Below are 24,479 nucleotides of genomic sequence, written 5' to 3' on the forward strand. Positions count from 1 at the left end.
GTTAGGCTGAAGGTTGGCCATAACCCCATAGCCATCCTCCTCCCCTCTGTGAAAAGTGCTATGTTATCCTGTTTATCCACCCTCCTACACTCATATTTTATCGGACAGAACAGAAAGGGGGATACCTAGTTAGTTGTACAACTGTATGTCTTCCGCATTTAACCCAACCCCTCTGAATCAGAGAGGTGCGGGAGGCTGCCTTAATCGACATCCACGTCTTCGGAGCACGGGGAACAGAGGAAAACCACTTCAGTTTGTGTTGATATTGGTTTAATTTAGTGTGTGTGTGTGTGCGCGAAGGCCCTTTTGCATGTGTGTACTTTTGCATGCTCGTGTGTGTGTGAGAGTGAGAGAGAAAGTGTGATTCTTGTCTGGACCAGCTCCAGATGACAGCACTTCAATGACCGTTATCTTCAACCCTTTAATTATCTCCTATCCAACCGCTGACCCCTCCCTTGGTGAGTAATCTCTAGTCATCCACGCCTAATTGTCCCACCCTAGCATCAGACCTCTGTCACTGTGTGAACCACTACCCTTTTTATCATGGAGTCATATGAACATGTCTGCCAGAATTCAGCTCAAACCTCTTTCCTTCTCTTTCTCTCTCACTTCAGATTTTTCTCTTTGGTCATAATTTATAGTCTCTCCAGTCTCTATAGCTTGTAACTAGGCCTAGCTTACTGTGATCTAGGGCTGGGGAAGAGGTGTGTGAGTGAGTTGACTGGGGTGGAACGAGGTTCTTTGACAGACAACCCTGTCCTTGTCCTAATCCAACTGTCTAAATGTCCCACCTGGAACGTAAAAAAAGAGTCAGAATGTCTAGAATGTGCTTTACTACTTATTCATTACCGTTTTACTTAGTTGGTGGAAATCAACAAAATATATTATATTGTAGCGACCCGCACAGACAGCTGTGTGTTATGTGTTAGTAGGTGGTTGTGTTGTACTTACCAGTACCCAGTGTTCGCGGGGTCCGACATGCCAATCAACCTGCTATCTGCCAATCACGGGAATGCCTGGAATGTTCTGATGCCGGGCATCCTGGCGGTTGGCGGAGTGGCGTGGAGGGGGGTTGGGCAGGGGGATGGAGCATTAGAAGTTAAGACTTGATGGGGCCAGACTTGGAAGAATATTCTCTGATTTTGATCCTACCTGTGTCAGATGTAAAATGGAACCAGCCACACTGTTGCATATGTTCTGGGGCTGTCATAAACTGTCAGGTTTCTGGGAATTAATATTTAAATGTTTCTCTGATATATATGACACTGTTATAGATCCCTCTCCCCTTACAGCCCTTTTTGGAGTACTGCCCATAGGTACCCCCCTGTCAAGAATCCAGTTGGACACTGTTGCTTATACAACTCTTTTAGCTAGACGGCTAATACTACAGAACTGGAAGATGGCAGCTCCCCCATCTTATAAATATTGGGTGAGAGATGTGTTGTGCTCTCTGAAACTAGAAAAAATMWAATTKAATTCACGTGGGAACCCCAAACTGTTTAATGAGGCTTGGGCTCCATTCCGGTCTTACTTTAAACAGTCCATCCTCTGATGGCATTCCTATTAAAACCAAAATAAGTCTGTATTTGACCCCCCTGTGACTTAGGGGTTGGATGAGCATTTCTTTGTGTTTTTTCTGGGGTGGGTGGGGTGGGGGTGGGGGGGCATTAAGGTTGATGTGCTTATTGATTGTGACCTGCGGATGCCTTGTTCATCTTGCCCGGGCAGAGACTAAGGTGTGAGCTTGTTTTTCCCAGTTATTTTTATTTTTAAATTTTGTTCACGCCTACATAAAATGATTATTATTCATTTTTTATTTGAAAGCATTGTAAACTTTTTATTTTTGGTCCAGTGGATGGTCGGTCTGTGGCCTTGACTGTCTGTGAGTGGTTGCATTTCTCCACCCCTATACCTTGACTGTTTACAGGAACAATGGTGAGGTGTTTGCTCTGTCCCTGTACTATAGATTGCCCTTTAACCTTTGTAGCCTTCTGCCTGGTGTGTTTAACTTGTCTAATGTATGGTATCTTTAAAGCTATTTAAAAAAAAAAAAATGTATTATTTGTATTTTTTTCTAGTTGAGTATATTATTTATATTGCTTTGTCTTGTCTGTGTGTGTGTGTAAAACTTAATAAACTGAGTTTTTAAAGAAGTTAAGACTTGGTTTAGCCTTTGTTCTCCCTCTTATGTCCGGACTTCACAAGAGAAGGTCACGGTTGGCTTGTGGGGTATCTTTCATTTATTTGGCGTGGGCTACGTCCAAACAGTAGCCTGTGTAAAGTTGGGTTAATAAACCGTCATTTCGTAAACTGAATCCTCTGTCTGGACAATTATTCCTTTATGATCTAGTCAGGTCATTACAATATTCATAAAGCTTCCAACTAGGCTATCTACTCCTAATGTTGAAGTATGCTAATGGCTCTTTGCGCTCGTAACATTGCAGCCTGAAGTTTTATCGTGTGTGTTATTGTAGCCAAACCATAAGCTTTGTCTACTTCACCGGCCACTCATAACATTGGCAAAAACAAACTCCCTGTCACACCAAAAGCATCGTCATCATTCGGCCAGATGAGATGTGGGAGGAGAATATGGGCATCCTCCGTTCATTCTTTCACTCGCCCCACTTCATTTCTCTAGCAGGGACGTCCCGTTAACGGGAGGGCTGAAAGGGGATAGCAAATCGGCTGCATTTTCTCTCTCTCTCTCTGCCATTTTGAGAGAAACCTGTCGGCCTCGCATATTGGGATTTCTGCAGTTTTAACGGAAAATAAGAATCATGACGTGATTGTTGTTATTTCGGGATTTGTGTAGAACGTGAGTATTATTTTGTTTCGTTGCAAGTTTCCACCAGAGAGTCAATTGACAACTTCCATCTCATTGCTCCGTCAAAGCAACCTACTGTAGAAGAAGCAAGCAAGGCTACAACAATAGCTAACTTCTGTTTTGGGGACAACTTGTTACCACACACTGTGCAAAGTTGTTTATTCTGTAAAAATGGTATTATATTCTTAGTGGCAAATCTTGACCATCATGACCATTGACCTTTCTTGAACGAGTGGAATTTGCGTTTAAAACGGTAGCATATAATTAACCATTTTAAAACTGTCATATTCTTTGCTGACAAACTACAACGAAAGTCATAGGTCGAATGACCATACAACAAATGCACTGGTAGGATAGCCTCATTCTCCTTTCGTGACATTGCATTGCAAAACAACATCGTTCCTGTCCTGATGTTGAGACCAGAGTTCCTCCGGCGGTAATGAGTCATGGACGATCACAGCACGGTTGAATTGTTACCGAGACCAATGCACAGTCTGCGTTGTAGCAAACCATGGAAAAACAACGATTGTCGCTATGCACCGTTTCACAGAAGGATGCCGTAGGACCAAAATGCAGCATTTTGTTGTCTCATTATATGTCAATCTTCAAACCACTAGGTCAGATGTCACTCAAAAATACATTATTGTACACTGGACATATAGACTTGGCGTATGTCACTCAAAAGCAATACATCAGCTATAGCAGAGACGCTTTTAAACAGGATGGTGTCCACACAGTGCCTGCTAAACATTTATTGGTTGATAAACAATAGTAGTTGTAACTTACAAATGTAGGATCTGAATTTGATCACCCTGTTGCAGGATTACTTTCCTTAAATGCAGGAAATATTGAACTTGTATTAACTTGAAACATATGAGGTTTTAAAAGGCTTCTGAAGGTTGTAATTTCCAATATGAAATGTTCCCTTCTGAAAAATGCATTAACCCCTACAAAAATGGTCATTAATTATAATCCACATATTTCTTGTTGCTGCTGGATTATTTTCCTGCTGTAGCAAACTGGCTCAAATTAAGATCTTCTGCTCCAGAGTGGCACAGCGGTCTAAGGCACTGCATCTCAGTGCAAGAGGCGTCACTACAGTCCCTGGTTTGAATCCAGGCTGTATCACATCCGGCCGTGATTGTGAGTCCCAATAGGGTGGCGTACAATTGGCCCAGCATCGTCCGGGTTTGGCCTGGGTAGGCCGTCATTGTAAATAAGAATTTGATCTTAACTGACTTGCCTAGTTAAATAAAGGTTACATTTACAAAACCCTTTTTTTATATATATTGAAAAGTCAGCCTTGTGTAGATTTTGCCACGAGGAAACAGAATCAATAGAAAATATTTTCTGGTACTGTCCATCGGTTGCTCGCTTTTGGAGTCAGGTCCAGGAATGGTTATGTCATAATATCAGGGTTCAGATGGACCTGGGAACTGTATTGTTAGGGGGATCTGAAAAACCATGATCAGTCAATGGGAAATATCATTATACTCTTGCGTAAAGTATTTCCTTTTAGGGAAATATCGGTAGACATTTTACAAATAGGGAGGTTCAGGACCCTTGTAAGAAATAGTAAAATGGAGGGATGTATTGCAAAAGGAAATTGCAAAATGGCATTATACTGGGAAAGATGGGCTAATGTGTGGACATCGGAGGGTTGGGGTTAAGATCAGAATGATGGTGGATTGGCCGTTATGGGTGAAAATCAAGCACTTGAAGAGGAAATTAGGAATAGTTATAGTTATTTAACTACAGGTACCATAGATATAAGGGAAAATAGCTGTAAATAGAAGTATTCTTGTCCATTAGTTTACTTCTGGATCAGAAAACCAGTCAGTATCTGGTGTGACCACCATTTGCCTCATGCATCGCTACACATGTCCTTTGCATAGAGTTGATCAGGCTGTTGATTGTGGCCAGTGGAATGTTGTCCCACTCTTCAATGGCTGTGCGAAGTTGCTGGATATTGTCGGGAACTGGAACACGCTGTCGTACACGTCGATCCAGAGCATCCCAAACAGGCTCAATGGGTGACATGTCTGGTGAGTATGCAGGATATGGAAGACCTGGGACATTTTCAACTTCCAGGAATTGTGTACAGATCCTTGTGACATGGTGCCGTGCATTATCATGTTGAAACATGAGGTGATGGCAGTGGATGAATGGGCCTCAGGATCTCGTCACGGTATCTCTGTGCATTCAAATTGTCATCGATAAAATGCAATTGTGTGTGTGTTGTCTGTAGCTTATGCCTGCCCGTACCATAACCCCAATGCCACCATGGGGCACTCTGTCATAACGTTGACATCAGCAAACCGCTCTCCCACACAACGCCATAGACACTGTCTGCCATTTACCCGGTACAGTTGAAACTGGGATTCATCCGTGAAGAGCACACTTCTCCAGCGTGCCAGTGGCCATCGAAGATGAGCATTTGCCCACTGAAGACGGTTACGACGCCGGACTGCAGTCAGGTTAAGACCCTGGTGATGACGATGAGCATGCAGATGAGCTTCCCTGAGACGGTTTCTGACAGTTTGTGCATAAATTATTTGGTTGTGCAAACCCACAGTTTCATCAGCTGTCCAGGTGGCTGGTCTCAGATGATCCCGCAGGTGAAGAAGCCGGATGTGGAGGTCCTGGGCTGGCGTGGTTACATGTGGTCTGTGGTTGTGAGGCCGGTTGGACATACTGCCAAATTCTCTAAAATGACATTGGAGGCAGCTTATGGTAGAGGAATTAACATTAAATTCTCTGGCAACAGCTCTGGTGGACATTCCTGCAGTCAGCATGCCAATTGCACGATCCCTCAAAACTTGAGACATCTGTGGCATTGTGTTGTGACAAAACTGCACATTTTAGTGGCCTTTTATTGCCCCCAGCACAAGGTGCACCTGTGTAATGATCATGCTGTTTAATATGCCACACCTGTCTGGTGGATTGATTATCTTGGCAAAGGAGAAATGCTCACTAACAGGGATGTAAACAAATTTGTGTAGAAAAGTTGCGAGAAATAAGCTTTTTGTGCATATGGAACATTTCTGGGATCTTTTATTTCAGCTCATGAAACATGGGACCAACACTTTAAATGTTGCGTTTGTATTTCTGTTCAGTATATCGGCAATATTAAAGCTGATCTGTTCAGGAGTTTGAGTGGTTACATTTCTTCAGCGCCATCCCTCAGCTGTGTACCCTTTGTTATCATTCGACTTGCAGATTGGCCCTTTTATCAAGTCATTGATTTGTTCTAATCAAGCCATGCTGATCTAAGTTGCCAGTGGGATGTCTAGAGGACACGGTGTCAGCACAGGGGCAACACTGATGGCTATAAAGGCATTATCAAGATCATAGTGTGTTTATCTTATGTTTACATCAACACTGTTTACATTTGGTCATAATCAAGATGGGAAAGAGACATCATAAGAATACCCACAACTTCACAAACGACGCCGTTTTTGCAAAGGTACTGTAGGGACTCTATATTTTATTCCCTGTTCAAATGTGTGAATTCAGCACAGTAGCAGGGGGCATAGCAGGGCACAGCAGCACTTGTAGGGGGCATGAATCTCTTCTTTAGTCACAGCAGGGAGTATTTGATTCCAGATTACATTGTTTGTTCTGCTATTAAGTATTCTGTCAAAGTTTGGAAGCAAATAAGATACTATAAAACGCTCAAGAAGACAGTAGTCTAATAGGCATTCATGTACATTTCCACTGGCTGAACACGTTAAATAAGGTCACGATGACAACCTTTAAAGGGGCAATCTGGAATATGACCACTTGTTTTGATAAACAACTGAATGATGGGTCTAGAGAAATGTTACCACTCTCAAATAATTCATAGACAAAGCTATGGATGCAAGTAGGAAAATAAATCGGTCTGTGACTCACTCAACTCACTTCTGCAGCAAGTGTCTGACAGTTTTAAAGACCAGACGGTTCTTTATTTAACAAGGGAAGTCACATCTCTTATCTAAATGCGGCTTTTTTGTCTCTCACTCATCAAGTCATTGTCTTGTGACTGTTTGGAAAGTGTCTCTGCCAGAAAATACATAACCTAGAGTTAGAAAGTTCCATAGCTATCTTGTAGGTGCTTTGAACTTGGCGTCTCCCTATATCTTGATTCATGGGGACAAAGGATGTCTTTCTCCCACTTCAAGTCATTATAAAAGGATGATTTATATCATGTGAGACAAACATTACTGGAAAGCGAGCGATCTTATCATGCGAACATATACTTCTTATTTAGTTATTAGACCACTGAGCATGCTTGCCCTTACAACATTTACATTTTAGTCATTTAGCAGACACTTTTATCCAGAGTGACTTACATGAGCAATTAGGGTTAAGTGCCTTGCTCAAGGGCACAGACAGATTTTTAACCTGGTCGGCTCGGGGACTCAACCAGTGAACTTTCGGTTACTAGGCCAACTATCTTAACCGCTAGGCTACCTGCCGACAAAAGAGTCTCATATAGTAAGGGATGGTTTCCGGACACAGATTACATTTTGTGTCCGGGAAACCATGCCTAAAAAGCAAGCTCAATGGAGAAGTTCCATTTAAAATGCTTTTTAGTCCAAGAGTAGGCTTAATTGGTGTCCCTAACCCTAAAAGTTTGGGCTTCAAATTGTAAATCAGCTGACATGAGCAACCAAACCTGAGTGACATGTACAGTACAGTTCAAAAGTTTGGGTTCACTTAGAAATGTCCTTGTTTTTGAAAGAAAAGCAATTTTTTTTGTCCATTAAAATAACATCAAATTGATCAGACATACTGTGTAGACATTGCTAATGTTGTAAATGACTATTGTAGCTGGAAATGGCAGATTTTTAATGGAATATCTACATAGGCGTACAAAGGCCCATATGAGCAACCATCAAATCAAATTTATTTGTCACATACACATGGTTAGCAGATGTTAATGCGAGTGTAGCGAAATGCTTGTGCTTCTAGTTCCAACAATGCAGTAATAACCAACAAGTAATCTAACCTAACAATTCCACAACTACTACCTTATACACACAAGTGTAAAGGGATAAAGAATATGTACATAAAGATATCATGAATGAGTGATGTACAGAACGGCATAGGCAAGATGCAGTAGATGGTATAGAGTACAGTATATACATATGAGATGAGTAATGTAGGGTATATAAACATAAAGTGGCATAGTTTAAAGTGGCTAGTGATCAATTTTTACATAATTTCCATCAATTCCCATTATTAAAGTGGCTGGAGTTGAGTCAGTATTGTGCAGCGGCCACTAAATGTTAGTGGTGGCTTTAACAGTCTGATGGCCTTGAGATAGAAGCTGTTTTTCAGTCTCTCGGTCCCTGCTTTGATGCACCTGTACTGACCTCGCCTTCTGGATGATAGCGGGGTGAACAGCAGTGGCTCGGGTGGTTGTTGTCCTTGATAATCTTTATGGCCTTCCTGTGACATCGGGTGGTGTAGGTTCCTGGAGGGCAGGTAGTTTGCCCCCGGTGATGCGTTGTGCAGACCTCACTACCCTCTGGAGAGCCCAACGGTTGTGGGCGGAGCAGTTGCCGTACCAGGCGGTGATACAGCCCACAGGATGCTCTCGATTGTGCATCTGTAGAAGTTTGTGAGTGCTTTTTGTGACAAGCCGAATTTCTTCAGCCTCCTGAGGTTGAAGAGGCGCTGCTGCGCCTTCTTCACAACGCTGTCTGTGTGGGTGACCAATTCAGTTTGTCCGTGATGTGTACACGAGGAACTTAAAACTTTCCACCTTCTCCACTACTGTCCCGTCGATGTGGATAGGGGGTGCTCCTCTGCTGTTTCCTGAAGTCCACAATCATCTCCTTTGTTTTGTTGACGTTGAGTGTGAGGTTATTTTCCTGACACCACACTCCGAGTGCCCTCACCTCCTCCCTGTAGGCCGTTCTCGTGTTGTTGGTAATCAAGCCTACCACTGTAGTGTCGTCCGCAAACTTGATGATTGAGTTGGAGGCGTGCATGGCTACGCAGTCGTGGGTGAACATGGAGTACAGGAGAGGGCTCAGAACGCACCCTTGTGGGGCCCAGTGTTGAGGATCAGCGGGTGGAGATGTTGTTACCTACCCTCACCACCTGGGGGCGGCCCGTCAGGAAGTCCAGGACCCAGTTGCACAGGGCGGGGTCAGAACCCAGGGGTCTCGAGCTTGATTGACGAGTTTGGTGGGTACTATGGTGTTAAATGCTGAGCTGTAGTCGATGAACAGCATTCTCACATAGGTATTCCTCTTGTCCAGATGGGTTAGGGCAGTGTGCAGTGTGGTTGCGATTGCGTCGTCTGTGGACCTATTGTGTCGGTAAGGCAAATTGGAGGGGTCTAGGGGTGTCAGGTAGGGTGGAGGTGATATGGTCCTTGACTAGTCTCTCAAAGCACTCATGATGGGAAGTGAGTGCTAGCTCAGTTAGCGGTAGTCGTTTAGCTCAGTTACCTTAGCTTTCTGGGAACAGGAACAATGGTGGCCCTCTTGAAGCATGTGGGAACAGCAGAATGGGATAAGGATTGATTGAATATGTCCTTAAACACACCAGCCAGCTGGTCTGTGCATGCTCTGAGGACGCGGCTGGGATTGCCGTCTGGGCCTGCAGCCTTGCGAGGGTTAACACGTTTTAAATGTTTTACTCACCTCGGCTGCAGTGAAGGGAGAGCCCGCAGGTTTTGGTAGCGGGCCGTGTCAGTGGCACTGTATTGTCTCAAAGCGAGCAAAAAAAGTTATTTAGTCTGTCTGGGAGCAAGACATCCTGTGGTCCGCGACGGGCTGGTTTTCTTTTTGTAATCCGTGATTGACTGTAGACCCTGCCACATACCTCGTGTCTGAGCTGTTGATTGCGACTCTACTTGTGTCTCTATACTGGCACTTAGCTTGTTTGATTGCCTTGCGGAGGAATAGCTGACACTGTTTGTTATTCGGTCATGTTTTCCGGTCACCTTGCCCTGGTTTAAAAGCAGTGGTTCGTGCTTTCAGTTTCACGCGATGCTGCCATCAATCCACGGTTTCTGGTTTGGGAATGTTTTAATCGTTGCTGTGGGTACGACATCGTCAATGCACTTTCTAATGAACTCGCTCACCGAATCAGCGTATTCGTCAATGTTGTTGTTGGACGCAATGCGGAACATATCCCAATCCACGTGATCGAAGCAGTCTTGAAGCGTGGAATCAGATTGGTCGGACCAGCGTTGAACAGACCTGAGCGCGGGAGCTTGTTGTTTTAGTTTCTGTTTGTAGGCTGGAGGCAACAAAATGGAGTCGTGGTCAGCTTTTCCGAAAGGAGGGCGGGGGAGGACCTTATATGAGTCGCGGAAGTTAGTATAACAATGATCCAAGGTTTTACCAGCCCTGGTAGCACAATCGATATGCTGATAGAATTTAGGGAGTTTTGTTTTCAGATTAGCCTTGTTAAAATCCCCAGCTACGATGAATGCAGCCTCAGGGTGTGTGGTTTCCAGTTTACATAGAGTCAAATAAAGTTRGTTCAGGGCCATCGATGTGTCTGCWTGGGGGGGAATATATACGGCTGTGATTATAATCGAAGAGAATTCCCTTGGTAGATAATGCGGTCGACATTTGATTGTGAGGAATTCTAAATCAGGTGAACAGAATGACTTGAGTTCCTGTATGTTGTTATGATCACACCACGTCTCGTTAATCATAAGGCATACACCCCCGCCCCTCTTCTTACCAGAAAGATGTTTGTTTCTGTCGGCGCGATGCGTGAAGAAACCAGCTGGCTGCACCGACTCCGTTAGCGTCTCTCGAGTGAGCCATGTTTCCGTGAAGCAAAGAACGTTACAGTCTCTGATGTCTCTCTGGAATGTTACCCTTGCTCGGATTTCATCAACCTTGTTGTCAAGAGACTGGACATTGGTGAGTAGTATGCTAGGGAGTGGAGCGCGATGTGCCGGTCTCCGAAGCCTGACCAGAAGACCGCTTTGTTTGCCCCTTTTACGGCGTCGTTGTTTAGGGTCGCCAGCTGGGATCAGATCCATTGTACTGGGTGGAAGGCAGAACACAGGAACCGCTTCGGGAGAGTCATATTCCTGGTTGTAATGATGGTGAGTTGACGTTGCTCTTATATTCAGTAGTTCCTCCCGACTGTATGTAATGAAACCTAAGATTACCTGGGGTACCAATGTAAGAAATAACACATAAAAAAACAAAATACTGCATAGTTTCCTAGGAACGCGAAGCGAGGCGGCCATCTCTGTCAACTGAGCAAGAGGACAAGTACATTAGATTGTCTAGTTTGAGAAAAAGACACCTCACAAGTCCTCAACTGGCAGCTTCATTAAATAGTACCCGCAAAACACCAGTCTCAACGTCAACAGTGAAGAGGCGACTCCGGGATGCTGGCCTTCTACGCAGAGTTGCAACGAAAAAGCCATATCTCAGACTGGCCAATAAAAAGAAAATATTAAGATGGGCAAAAGAACACACACTGGACAGAGGAACTCTGCCTAGAAGGCCAGCATCCCGGAGTCGCCTCTTCACTGTTGACGTTGAGACTGGTGTTTTGCGGGTACTATTTAATGAAGCTGCCAGTTGAGGACTTGTGAGGCGTCTGTTTCTCAAACTAGACAATCTAATGTACTTGTCCTCTTGCTCAGTTGTGCACTGGATTCTCCCACTCCTCTTCCTATTCTGGTTAGGGCCAGTTTGCGCTGTTCTGTGAAGGGAGTAGTACACAGCGTTGTACCAGATCTTCAGTTTCTTGGCAATTTCTGGAATGGAATAGCCTTCCTTTCTCAGAACAAGAATAGACTAACGAGTTTCAGAAGAAAGGTCTTTGTTTGTAGCCATTTTGAGCCTGTACTCGAACCCACAAATGTTGATGCTCCAGATACTCAACTAGTCTAAAGAAGGCCAGTTTTATTGGCTTTTTAATCAGAACAATAGTTTTCAGCTGTGCTAACATAATTGCAAATGGGTTTTCTAATAATTAACTAACACAACGTGCCATTGGAACACAGGAGTGATGGTTGCTGATAATGGGCCTCTGTACGCCTATGTAGATATTCCATACAAAATCTGCCGTTTCCAGCTACAATAGTAATTTAAAACATTAACAATGCCTACACTGTATTTCTGATCAATTTGATGTTATTTTAATGGACAAAAATGTGCTTTTCTTTAAAAAACAAGGACATTTCTAAGTGACCCCAAACTCTTGAACGGTAGTGTACAGTACAGTGTAATCACTGTCATTTACAGTGTATGTGAACCCATTGACAGAGACTGACATTGAGTTGATGTTTGCTGTGTGTGTGTGTGTGTGTGTGTGTGTGTGTGTGTGTGTGTGTGTGTGTGTGTGTGTGTGTGTGTGTGTGTGTGTGTGTGTGTGTTTGTGCAGAAGCAGTAGAGTAGGCTGGTATTTCCTGTGTGCATGCTGCTCTGTCCCTTAGGAATGATTAGAATGTCTGTTCTTTTCTGCCTTTGTAGATTTAGTAACCTTTCATTCCCCCATCTACTAGCCTGGTCAGAACTCCTGCTAGCGTGACAATACATTTAGGACCACAATATTTCTCTGCTCCATCTCTTTGGAACAGGCTGATGGAGGTGGCAGTACTGTTTGGAAGTGAACTGCAAGAGTTGCCAGTATTGGACTGGAGCAAGGTTCAGTTAGCCTCAATACAAGGTTCTTCCTCCTTAAAGTCCACATTCTGTCATTTCAACAGGCCTGAATCAATGGGATTAATTTAAATGACCATTAAACAGCAGGAACAATTGCAGAACGTGGCTTTAAGGCTGAAGCACTGCTGGATCCATTGCTCACTTAGCCTGTCGTCTACAAGGCTATTGAAGCACTGCTAGATCAAACCATAGTTCAGTGAGTCCATAAGAAGGAGGGAGAGGATGGTCCTCATTTTAATGACCCAGCTCTCATGCAAGCCACGACCGATGTAGCTAGTTTGTTAGCTAAGCTAGCCACTTGTAGCTAGACAGCAACTTCTCCAGTATGTGTTGATGTTATTTCACAGGATTTGTTTTTGGGCGGAAGCTGTAGAAATCAGTAAGAAATTACACTTCTGTAGCCAAATATCTTATTCCTAACTTTTTGTTTTGTTTTTAATCATTAAATGACCTGGTATGATGGTGCATTGATCAGTTATACAGTTTAAAAGGAGTTGTTTTTGCATTTTTGCCCAAAGTCAACTTTTAAAGTAACTGTCCAGTGTTTCCAGATTTCTATGAAATATGACATATAATTAACTACAATATGAGTAAAATAGTTTTCTTTACAATGTTTTTAAAATTAAGTATGTTCAAAAGCAGCTTTTCTGTGTAGGAATGGTGTGGGCGAACCCCAACAACAGAATGGTGTGGGCGTATATAGCGGTCATAAAATATTAATGTCAGTAGACTGCTGATTGGCCAGCTCATCTTGCTCCGGAGGATGACATCATCCTCTGAGGAGATAGCAAGCATTTTTTAAATGGTCTGTTTGAGATACACGTTTGAGGTGGGGCTTTTGAAGTGTTTTTTCCCCCTCCAATTTATGCGCTGGCCACAAAACACGAGTATAAGAGGAGTCAACAACATTATTTGGGTATGAGTTAAGAGAATATTAACTTTTAAAAGTGAGATTTTCACTAGAAAGCTACTTGAAAACTGCAACATTGTCTCTGTCTCATGGCGAAATGTGTAGAGTAGAAGGAAATTAACTTTAAAACTACAAAATTGTCTAATCCTCATGACAAAATGTGAATAGCATGAGATCAGCTATAAAACAGCTAACTTTTTTCTCTGCCCCATGGCAAAACGTGTTGAAATGCAGGAAGTTAGCGGTTTTCTTTCCACTTATACTGTGTTTTCAAAATACCCATCCATATACCCTTTATTATGCCCCTAGAGGGGTATTTTAAGTCATGTCAAACTGTAGAATTGCAGGAAATTATTTGTAAAATAAATACACCCGTTGATTCATTATGATCGAAAATGAAAAACTGATCCTAGATCAGCATTCCTACTCTGAGATGCTCCCTTGGGTTCCTACAGCCCCTGAGCTCCATCCATATACTTCATTATAGCATCAAGGGAACCTTGCCCTATTACATTTAACCCATTGACTGTGGTAAATGTAATGTAAGTTAGGCCTCCATCTCTGTGGTGAGGTCGGTGGCTGTGACAGATACAGATTGAAACCAGTTGATCTGCCTCTGTCTGGGTGTTACTACTGTCATTGCTGCTGCTGGCAAGAGCAGTGTTGCCAGTGTGTCACAGCCAAGGCACAATTGGCTGCTGAGGTTGACTGGGAATCAATTGCTAGATGGTATGTTGATTACAGCGTGTCTGCTCTCCATTCTGCCATATTCTCTAACTTGGAAATCTTTAACAGCTGAGGCCGAGGCTAGGGTGGAGGACATGAATGACATCAGAGCTCAGGATAATGTACTAGCCTATATTTCGAATAGCCTGGTCCCAGATCTGTCAGTGATGTCTTGCAAATCAGATCTGGGAACAGGCTATATTTCCACAGCTCTTAAGAAACTACTTCCACATAATAGGCTATGCAGTAACCATTGTATTAGATTTTTCCACCATCCGGCTCTTTCTCTAGCAATTAGTCTGGGAATGAGGTTTACAGTACACTATATATACAAAAGTATGTAGACACCCCTTCCAATTAGTGTATTTGACTATTTCAGCCACATCCGTTGCTGACAGGTGTATAAAAATAGACCACAGCCATGCAATCTCCATAGACAAACATTGGCAGTAGAATGGCCTTACTGAAGAGCTCATTGACTTTCAGCACGGCACCGTCATAGGATAACACCTTTCCAAAAAGTCTGTCAAATTTATGCCCTGCTAGAACTGCCCCGGTGAACTGTAAGTGCTGTAATTGTGAAGTGAAAACGTTTAGGAGCGACAACGGTTCAGCCACGAAGTGGTAAGCCACACAAGCTCACAGAACGGGAACGCAGAGTGCTGAAGCGCGTACAAATTGTCTGTCCTCAGTTGCAACACTCACTAACGAGCTCCAAACAGCCTCTGGAAGCAACGTCAGCACAATAACTGTTTGTTGAGAGCTTCATGGAATGGGTTTCCATGGCCGAGCAGCCACATACAAGCCTAAGATCACCATGCGCAATGCCAAGTGTCAGCTGGAATGTTGTAAAGCTCGCCGCCATTGGACTCATTAGAAACGCATTTTCTGGATTGATGAATCACGCTTCACCATCTGGCAGTCCGACGGACAAATCTGGGTTTGCGGATGCCAAGAAAACACAACCTGCCCGAATGCATAGTGCCAACTGTAAAGGTTGGTGGAGGAGGAATACTGGTCTGGGGCTGTTTTTCATGGTTTGCACTAGGCCCCGTAGTTCCAGTGAAGGGAAAATCTTAATGCTGCAGCATACAATGACATTCTAGACGATTCTGTGCTTCCAACTTTGTGGCAACAATCTGGAGAAGGCCCTTTCCTGTTTCAGCATGACAATGCCCCTGTGCACAAAGCGAGGTCCATACAGAAATGGTTTGTCGAGATTGGTGTGGAAGAACTTGACTGGCCTGCACAGAGCCCTGACCTCAAACCCATCAAACACCTTTGGGATGAATTGGAATGCCGACTGCGAGCCAGACCTAATCACTCATCAGTGCCCGACCTCACTAATGCTCTTGTGGCTGAATGGAAACAATTCCCTGCAGCAATGTTCCAACATCTAATGGAAAGCCTTCCCAGAAGAGTGGAGGTTGTTATAGCAGCAAAGGCAGCACCAACTCTATATTAATGCCCATGATTTTAGAATGAGATGTTCAACAAGCAGGTGTTCACATACTTTTGGTATTGTAGTATATATATATATATATATATATATATATATATATATATATATGGAGGTGTAACTAACTAAATCCTATGAGGACATTCATTATGCTTGGATTTTCCAATTCCCATTACACCACAGCACAGTAGTGTCTGTGCCTCATATCTCACCAGCTGTTAAATAATCCAGAACCCTCACACCAGCTGTTCCAGTGTTCCACAGCCTAGTTATCACAGATGGTGAATAAAGAGGATGATTGGTTCTCTGCTCGAGTGCCAGTGACACGTTTCCTGAATCCTACCCAGGCTTTGGGTTCCCCTCCACCCAATCCCAATTCAGTTCCATCTTCTACATTTCCTACCAGAGCATGGTATTTTCATCCATCACAATTTATCTACAAGTTCCAAAACCCTACATTTTATTCCAATTTATTCCACATTTCACCACCTTTGAATAGGAGGGCGCTGACACCTGAAGTTCAACCCAAATTGAAATTGACCCCAATTCCTCTGGTAGTGGCTGACAGGGCAGAGCTGTACCTCTCTGCCTTTTCATTCAACAAGGCTGCAGCTGTAGCGTTTAGCCAAATGTTACTCAGCAGTGTCCACTAGCATATTCAGTGTTTCTATATTTATCCTACTCAATTCCAGTGAGAGAACACATGGAGTGTGTGTGGTTGACTGGTGACAAGACACTTAGACACAGCAAAGAGCTGTACTATATTTTTCCTCCCCTCTTATGTATTTTACTTGAATTTATTCCTAGCACAAAGTGCATTATTGTAAATATTACCACACGGAGCCAGTTGCTGAATTGCCACAAATAAAAAGGAAAAAAGAAACGCGCCAACATACAAGCTATTAAATAATTAAACCAACAGTCATGTGGGAAATTTAATGTCGCCGAGTGGCTGAGGGGACATCATCTAACTGCACTGTGTTGCTAGATTTTCATGACACTTTGCAGGTGAATCTGAGCCGAAATCCCCCTCCAATCTACTAAAAGTAGCCCATGAAACGACCCTTCTGGCAACACTAACTGTAGCTGTCTCTTAGGCCAGAATGCTCACTAAGGGACACTGTAGGGTAATTTATCAGTGTAAACAAGAGATGCCTGATATCTTTCAAAGCAAATGCATCTATATATAATAACTGTAGATTCTACGGAAAAAATATTATTTTCTGATACTCTGTGTGTTCTAATCTATGACTATGTTCTGTTCAGTGTTTCAGCAGGGAAGACCCCTGTGGCGGAGTCTGAGGATAACGACAACAACAGAAGCAGGAAGTGCTGACTTGAACCTTGACACCAAACTACCAAAGCCATGTGCTCCGTGAACAATCCAAACTGGGTGACCTTCGAGGATGAGGGGAGAACGTCTACGTCTCCTTCTTTTGCCTCAACCCCCTTGAAGATCCCAGAGAGTGGGACAAAGTTGGCCGCAACACCCCTGAAGTCACCAGGGGCAAAGACAAGTTCACCCCCTTCCTTTGCCTCTACACCTCTGAAGACAGCCCCAGGTAGTGTGACAACGACAGGGTTAAAGACAATCCCCCGTCCCAATGGACTAAAGCTGATACTGCCCCCAGTGGGAGATCCATCCTGGATCTTCAGCAGTTCCCTTGAATCCAGCTCCCCTCCAATGCACTTTAACCTCAATGGAAGTTCCTGTGTGCCCTGCAACACTCCTCTTTGCACTCCGGTGAGGGAGGTTCCTCCTACCGGCGCATTACCTTTCCATTGCAGGCCCTGGGATCAGCACGATTTCTTCCGTAGTTTTTCCAGTTCATCCTCTGCCTCTGTGCCTTATTCTTCTTCTCCCCCTGGCCCAGACCAGGCCACCACTACCGGCACCACCACACATCCCCAGGGTGACGTCTCCGTCTCGGTCTCCGATGGCCCCAGTACATTCTCCTCCTTCCAGGGGGACCCGGGACATTTCAACCCATTCTGGGAGGGGGCTGGTGGGCATAGCGTGGACTCTGGGAGCTCATCTTCTGACTCCGAGGCTGGAGGTTCTAGTCTGCCTCGCTTCTTCATTCGGACGAAAGACGGCAATGAGCCTCCTCGACCAGACCAGCTCCAGAGCTCCTACTCCTACATCTGCCACAAGCTGGAGGGCCTGCGGGCCGAGGAAGACAATGACACAGAGGAAGGAGTAGGGATGGAGAGGGGGGAGAGGAGAGGAGTAAGAGACAGGGAGGCGGTCAAGGAGGGACCATCACCAGCCTTCGTCTCTCACGGTCTGTTCCGTAGCGAGAGGAGAGACGGCTGGTCTTTAATGCTGAGGATCCCAGAGAAGAAAAACCGAATGTCGTCCCGACAGTGGGGCCCCATTTACCTGCGTCTGCTGTCTGGAGGCGTGCTCCAMATGTACTATGAGAAAGGACTGGAGAAGCCCTTCAAAGAGTTCCAGCTGCAGCCTCACTGCAGGTTGTCAGATCTCAAGCTGGAGAGCAATGGAGAGCCTCGCAAGATCCAGACAGTTAAGGTGGAGCACGTGTCTTACACAGAGAAGAAGCGCTACAACCACAAGGTAAGAGGGCATTTAACTTTTTTTTTTAATCACTTTTTTATAAAAAACATGTTTTTAGCTTGGCGTTTAATCAACAATCAACAATGCATAAAGTTTGATTTGATTTGAAGCTGGAGGTGTCCCACGAGGCTGAGGTGGAGCAGCTGCTGAAATTTGGAACCACGGAATACGGCGACATGGAGGATCTGTTAGAGACCATGGAGGAGGAGATTCTTAGGCTGACTCCGCCCCTGTCACAAAAACGGCACTACGAGGAACAGGAGATGACACTGCAGATCACAGACCACCTCTGGGTGCAGNCACATTTAAAACACACCTTTGTAGCTTGGCGTTTAATCAATCAATGATATTACTGTTATAGATGTCATCGTATTGTTTTACTGTGTGTTGCAATTTTAAATGCATAAAGTTTGATTTGAAGCTGGAGGTGTCCCACGAGGCAGAGGTGGAGCAGCTGCTGAAGTTTGGAACCACGGAACACGGCGACATGGAGGACCTTTTCGAAACTATGGAGGAGGAGCTTCTCAGGCTGGCGCCTCCGCTGTTGCAGAAACGTCACTACGACGAACAGGAGATGACACTGCAGATCACAGACCACCTCTGGGTGCAGCTGGACAAGGTGCATGTACTTCTTCTTCCACCACCATACAACTACTGTAAGACAGTTGACGCAAGCGCACACATTTTGGTCAGGAAATGTAACTTTGCTAGTGTAGTTCATTGGTATTTAAGCGTTATTACATGTTCTTTTAATTATTATTTAAAAAAAAAAATAGAATATCCAAAACATACAATATACTTGCAGTGAAGCCGCTCAACAACTACACCACACCAGTCATCCAACAGACTCCCATTCAGAGCGACACACAGAAGCATCCAGGGTCAATGCCCTGCACAAGGGCACGTCGACAGATCTCACAAGGCAAAAAACAGGGACCCGAATCCTCCAAGATCCCCCCCCACAGTTCCCCAATAGCTGCCCCTCAACCATCTGAGACCCCTCCCACACCCCCCCAATAATAATAAAAATAATGAATTCCATTCCCCACCCCCAAGAAGCCCCCCAATGCACCAACAACCAAAAATATTAACTAAAGAGAAAAAAGACAAAAGGAAAACAGAAAACAATGCAAAATAAAAATAAAAAAGGACATCATGGACAACTAAAATCATAACAGCAAGGCCAACTGTTTGTTTGAGTGCATGTCTGGCACTATTTACATGTGTGTGTGTCTGTATATGTATGTATTGAATGAGAGTGTGTGTATATGGATGTGTACAAACACTTGCACGGCATCAGCCTCAGGCAAACCGGCATTAGCTGTTTTTATTATTACATTTTTATTATGTTTTATTTTGACTTTATTTTTTTTACATTTGACTATCATTCTATCTCCCGCCCAGCAACTCCACTCCCACTTGTCTCCAATTCCACACCCCAACCCTCAGCTTCCATCCCATCTATCTCTGCTGGCCACCCTCTTCGGATTTCTATGCCACATATCTTTCAACTATGCTGTGATGTTGAATGTACAATTTCAATATATTTAATCGAATCCACAGATTGCGAGTTGAAGATAAATACTTTTACTCAGAGTATTATTATATTAGTAATAGACTGACCCGGTCTCTCCAGTTCTCCTAACAGTACTATTTCTAGGGTAAATTTTAGATCAATGTTATGCATTTTCAGCCATACTTCTCTCTGAGAAGTAGCAGTTATTTACTATTTTACACCTGGGGTTGCTATACATTACAGGTTCTTAAAATCAGGCATTATTAAAAACGATTTTATTAAATGCTGTTACTTATTATATAAAACATTGATAGCCTAAATAATAAGGGTATACATTTCTATGAATGTCTTTTCCTAAAATCTTTCACATAAAAATTATTCCCTACCTCCTATTTTGTATATATTGCATGCCCCTTGGGGATCCTTTTTTGCCACTCGACCTCTCATTTGCTAAAATCAGAGGATACATTTTTCAAGGATGGTGTGTTGATGGACCGGGCGGCCATGACGAGGATCCACTGCCTGGCGTTCCTCAATGGCCCAGGGGATTGCTTCCTGGCTCTCAACGACTTGGGGCTTCTCCGCTTCGACGCCAGCTACGGCTCTGGCTCCGAGGAGGTTTAGTATTAGTTTCTTAACATGCATATCAACACACAAACACAACATTTTAACATGCATAACAACTAATCATACAATTTGAACACACACATCAATGCACAATTTTAACACCCATCAACAAAAACATACAATTTTAACATAAGTAAAATCATCCAGGATGACCAAAAAAATCAAGATAGGTCTATTTCCATTGTGGTCTTCTAATTGCCATTGTGGTCTTTCAGGATGACCTCCTGGAAGGCTGGATGGAGATCAGCGACTGCCACTTCCACAAGTGCATCAACGACTTGGAGTTCCACAGGTCCCGGCTGCTCAAGTTCTCTCCTCCGGACGCCTGTAGAGTAGAACTGATGCGCTACAAAACGTTAGCCCTGGGAAGTACCGAGCTGCCCTTCTCCATCAAAGCCGTGGTGACTGTCCAAGGGGCCTATGTGGAACTCCAAGCCTTTCTCAACATGTCAGCCATCTTCCCGTCATTTATCGGCGTGTCGGAGACTCAGACACTCTGCGAGAATGTCCTGATCCGTGTGCCGGTACCGGGGGACTGGGTGAAGGTGTCGCGTACAGTGACGTTGCTACGACGTAAGTCACTGACGGCCAGGATGAACCGGAACGCGTGTCTGGGGTCAGTCAGCGCTTCAGAGTCACAGCCAGTCATGCAGGTTACCGTGGGGACGGTCAAGTATGAGAATGTGTACTCAGCCATCGTGTGGAGGATCGACAGACTGCCTGCTAAGAACATGGGTAAGGACTAAGGAAGAGTTTGGCTGTCTACTGATGATGGCGGTCTATTGATCTATTTTCATATGGAATGCTGGCTTATTCTGAGAATATTGGCTTTATTTTACATGTTACATTTACAACTTACCGAAATATGTTTCCAAATAGTCTGTGAAATGTAACTTATGTTCCCTAATCAGTTTAGCTACAATACATATTATTTATAGTATTATGGTTTGTTATACTATTGCTTGGCTAAATAATATATTCCAATTGACTGATGTTACAGTGATTTGTTTGCATTGTGCCAGAGGATGGAAACATGTATCTTTCAGATTCTGTTCATTGTGCTCCCCCAAGTGGTAGAGATTGCTGACTACACATTCTCCTTTTTACCTCACAGCAGTGGACCATCCCCATACCTTCTCCTGTAAGTTAGAGCTCGGTTCAGACCAGGAGATCCCCAGTGACTGGTACCCGTTTGTCACAATGGAGTGTGACATGGTGGGGGCCGTGGTTTCACAGACCAGAGTGAAGTCACTGGGCACAGAGAGTGACATTCAGCCTCAGAAACATGTCACCAGTAGGACCCACTATCATTGTCAGGTAAGGCCTGAGATATTATTAGTTCACAAGTTTAATATCTATAATGTTTCGTATTTTTTTTGCTGTTTAATATCTATAATGCTGTTGTAGACTTAATTTTGTTTATATTTCAATCTATTTCCCAAGCAGAATCATGCTTTGTGATTAAGGGTACAGGTTATTTTTTATACTGTAGTTATTATTGTGACACCAGCTGACCTTGCCTAGGCTGGTCCTATAGTGTATGTGCTGTAGTGTAGCAAAATCTTCTATTGTTGTCATGCCATAGTGATTATTCCATACCTAATGAAACTGAACCGTATCGGTCTGTCCTTTTATAGGTAGAAATTGAGAAGAAGTGGATTGAGACAGAAGCACAAGGGCAATCAGGCTGCACAACACAGTAATGATTATGATCAAGGAAGTCTTAAAGGATCAAGTCTCACATTACCATACTCCCAAGTCTCGTTAGTCATAAGGAAGCCTGGAATTGAGGCTATACACTAGATGCCCATTTCCTTGGTCCAAGACATTTTTGCTCACCAAACTCATCCTCGCTGTTTCAAAACAAGGACACATGTTTAAAAGGGACATAATCTACATGTGGCTGATGAACAATTGTGCTTTTATATTGTGTGTTCGTTGTGTATACTTTATCACCTTTAAGTCTGTCATAATATTGTTTGGTCCTATTGTACTCCTGTATGTATGGATATTAACATGTTGTATATCCTGGGTGCCAGACATGACAAGAGAGCAGAAACAGACTGGCAGTCAGGCTAGTTCTAACCTGCATGGTAGAATAGAATTAGGCTACAACAAACAAATATATTATCATTGGAAGAACAAACAATTGAACACACAGCCCTACCATCACAATGCACTTTATATTTGTCTCAGAAGATTAGTCATTGTGAAATGACAGGAGGTTGAAGAAGCTCTCTTTATAAAAGAGTAAATACCACAATCTTGTAGGCTTGCATTTAACACACTCAAAATGACTGGTTTTCCGGACACAGATTAGGCATAGGAGGCTGCTGAGGGGAGAACGGCTCATAATAATGTCCGGAATGGAGCAAATGGAATGACATCAAACACCTGGAAACCATGATACCATTCCACCTATTCTGCTACTGCCATTACCACAAGCCCATCCTCCCTAATTAAGGTGCCACCAACCTCATGTGAGATTAGGCTAAATCTAGTCCTCTGTAGCTCAGTTGGCAGTTGCAACGCCAGGATAGTGGGTTTGATTCCCAGAACCACCCATACATAAAATGTACTGTATGCATGCATGACTAAGTCGCTTTGGATAAAAGCATCTGCTTAATGGCATATATTATTATTATATAAAAAGCACTTTCAATGTAGATTCTCAATTGAGCTTGCTTTTCGGTCCAGGACAAGGCTCAATCTGTCTCTGGGAAACAACCCATAGTGTTTCCAATAACTATCTGGAATGAATTTCCAATTAAGACAATTAGGCTAATTATATAAACGTCCTGTCATTTGTTGACTAGCTAGCTGACCATGGTCCTTTTGCACAGCTAAGCATGTGCACTCATCTATTATTCTATAAGTCAATATCATTGACTTATGGTTATATGAAGTAGCCCACATACATTATGGTCCCATGTACTTGCCACGCCAGGGCTGTGGTTTCGATTCCCACGGGGCGTACCAGCACGAAAATGTATGCACTCACTACTGTAAGTCATTCTGGATACGAGTGTCTGCTAAATGACTAAAATGTATTACTAATTACAATATTTCGGAGGGGGCCCTAGAGATGCAGCAATGGTCTGCACTCACTAAAGAAACTATATAACTACATTTATTAAATGTGTTGTATGTGTATATGAATTAAGTGGTAGTTATTAACAAAACAAATTAAAGATATTTGCATTTTATGCCTGTGTTTGTGAAATGGTAGAGGTGTAGATCAAAAGTTGCAACCTGGTCTCAGAGCATTTTGTACGATTTTGATAGTAAATCCAGGACAAACCATTTAGCATGATACGTTATGTTTCATGTGGTATGCATTCATTTGCGGATGTCCATCATACATTTCGTATGACGGGGTTCGTACAGACAATGGCAAGTCAAATTCAAGGACTTTCAAGTACTTTTTCAAGCACTAGTATTTATTTTCAATGACCATCAATTTGTAATAGTTCCTATTATGCCATTGTTTCTAGTCGCACCAGATAACAGTATATTGCCACAACCTCGTAAAAAAACTAAAAATGTACTATTCATCACTACCTTACTAGTTCTACTCAATAATACGTGTTTCACTACTTATTTACTACATACATGAGTGATATGTCAGTACTGATGATGTTGACTGATTTCCTTATATGAACTGTAACTCAGTAAAATCTTTGAAATTGTTGCATGTTGTGTTTATATTTTTGTTCAGTGCACATTATAATAATATTAAAATTGTATATATATTTCACTAAATGTTAGGTCCCGTAGGCTCTCCCAACACAATGACATGAAAGTGAATTTTAACAGTGTTAAAGGCCCTTAGTTGACTCTAAAATGTTGTATTCTATACCCATTTGAAGAGAAACAAGTTATTGTGTTTAATAACATTAAAGATTATCTCATGAGACCCTATTTAAATTTTAGAGGACCCCAAGTTTGGGAACCACTGTACTACTAACCTCTCTCCCTGCTTGCGTCAATGCTTCCTCTCTCTGTGTATCTCCTTTGCCTCCTTCATTGCAGCCTGACTCACCACTGTCTGTCTCACTACTCTCTATAAAGAAAATGTATTTTGTTATGAGAACATAATAGCCCATCCTTTGATTATAGCTAGCTTAATTTCAGTCAACTGCTCCTGCTAAGGTCAGGCTCCGTTCAAGGTTAGCTTCTAACTTCATCCTTCTAG

At 43.2% G+C, this 24,479-nt stretch overlaps 1 protein-coding gene across 1 annotated transcript; it reads left to right on the forward strand.

Moving 5' to 3' along the window:
- Positions 1 to 2,601: 2,601 nt before the first annotated feature.
- On the forward strand, positions 2,602 to 23,975 carry LOC111968065 (stonin-1). The gene is made up of 7 exons (XM_023993596.3): positions 2,602 to 2,815; positions 16,830 to 18,141; positions 18,563 to 18,760; positions 20,135 to 20,275; positions 20,500 to 21,019; positions 21,399 to 21,601; positions 21,922 to 23,975. The coding sequence occupies exons 2-7, from the start codon at positions 16,930 to 16,932 to the stop codon at positions 21,985 to 21,987; spliced, it is 2,340 nt and encodes a 779-aa protein (XP_023849364.1). The 5' UTR covers positions 2,602 to 2,815; positions 16,830 to 16,929; the 3' UTR covers positions 21,988 to 23,975.
- Positions 23,976 to 24,479: the final 504 nt, after the last annotated feature.

The sequence above is a fragment of the Salvelinus sp. IW2-2015 genome, linkage group LG8, assembly GCF_002910315.2.
Source record: "Salvelinus sp. IW2-2015 linkage group LG8, ASM291031v2, whole genome shotgun sequence".
Lineage (NCBI taxonomy): Eukaryota > Metazoa > Chordata > Actinopteri > Salmoniformes > Salmonidae > Salvelinus > Salvelinus sp. IW2-2015.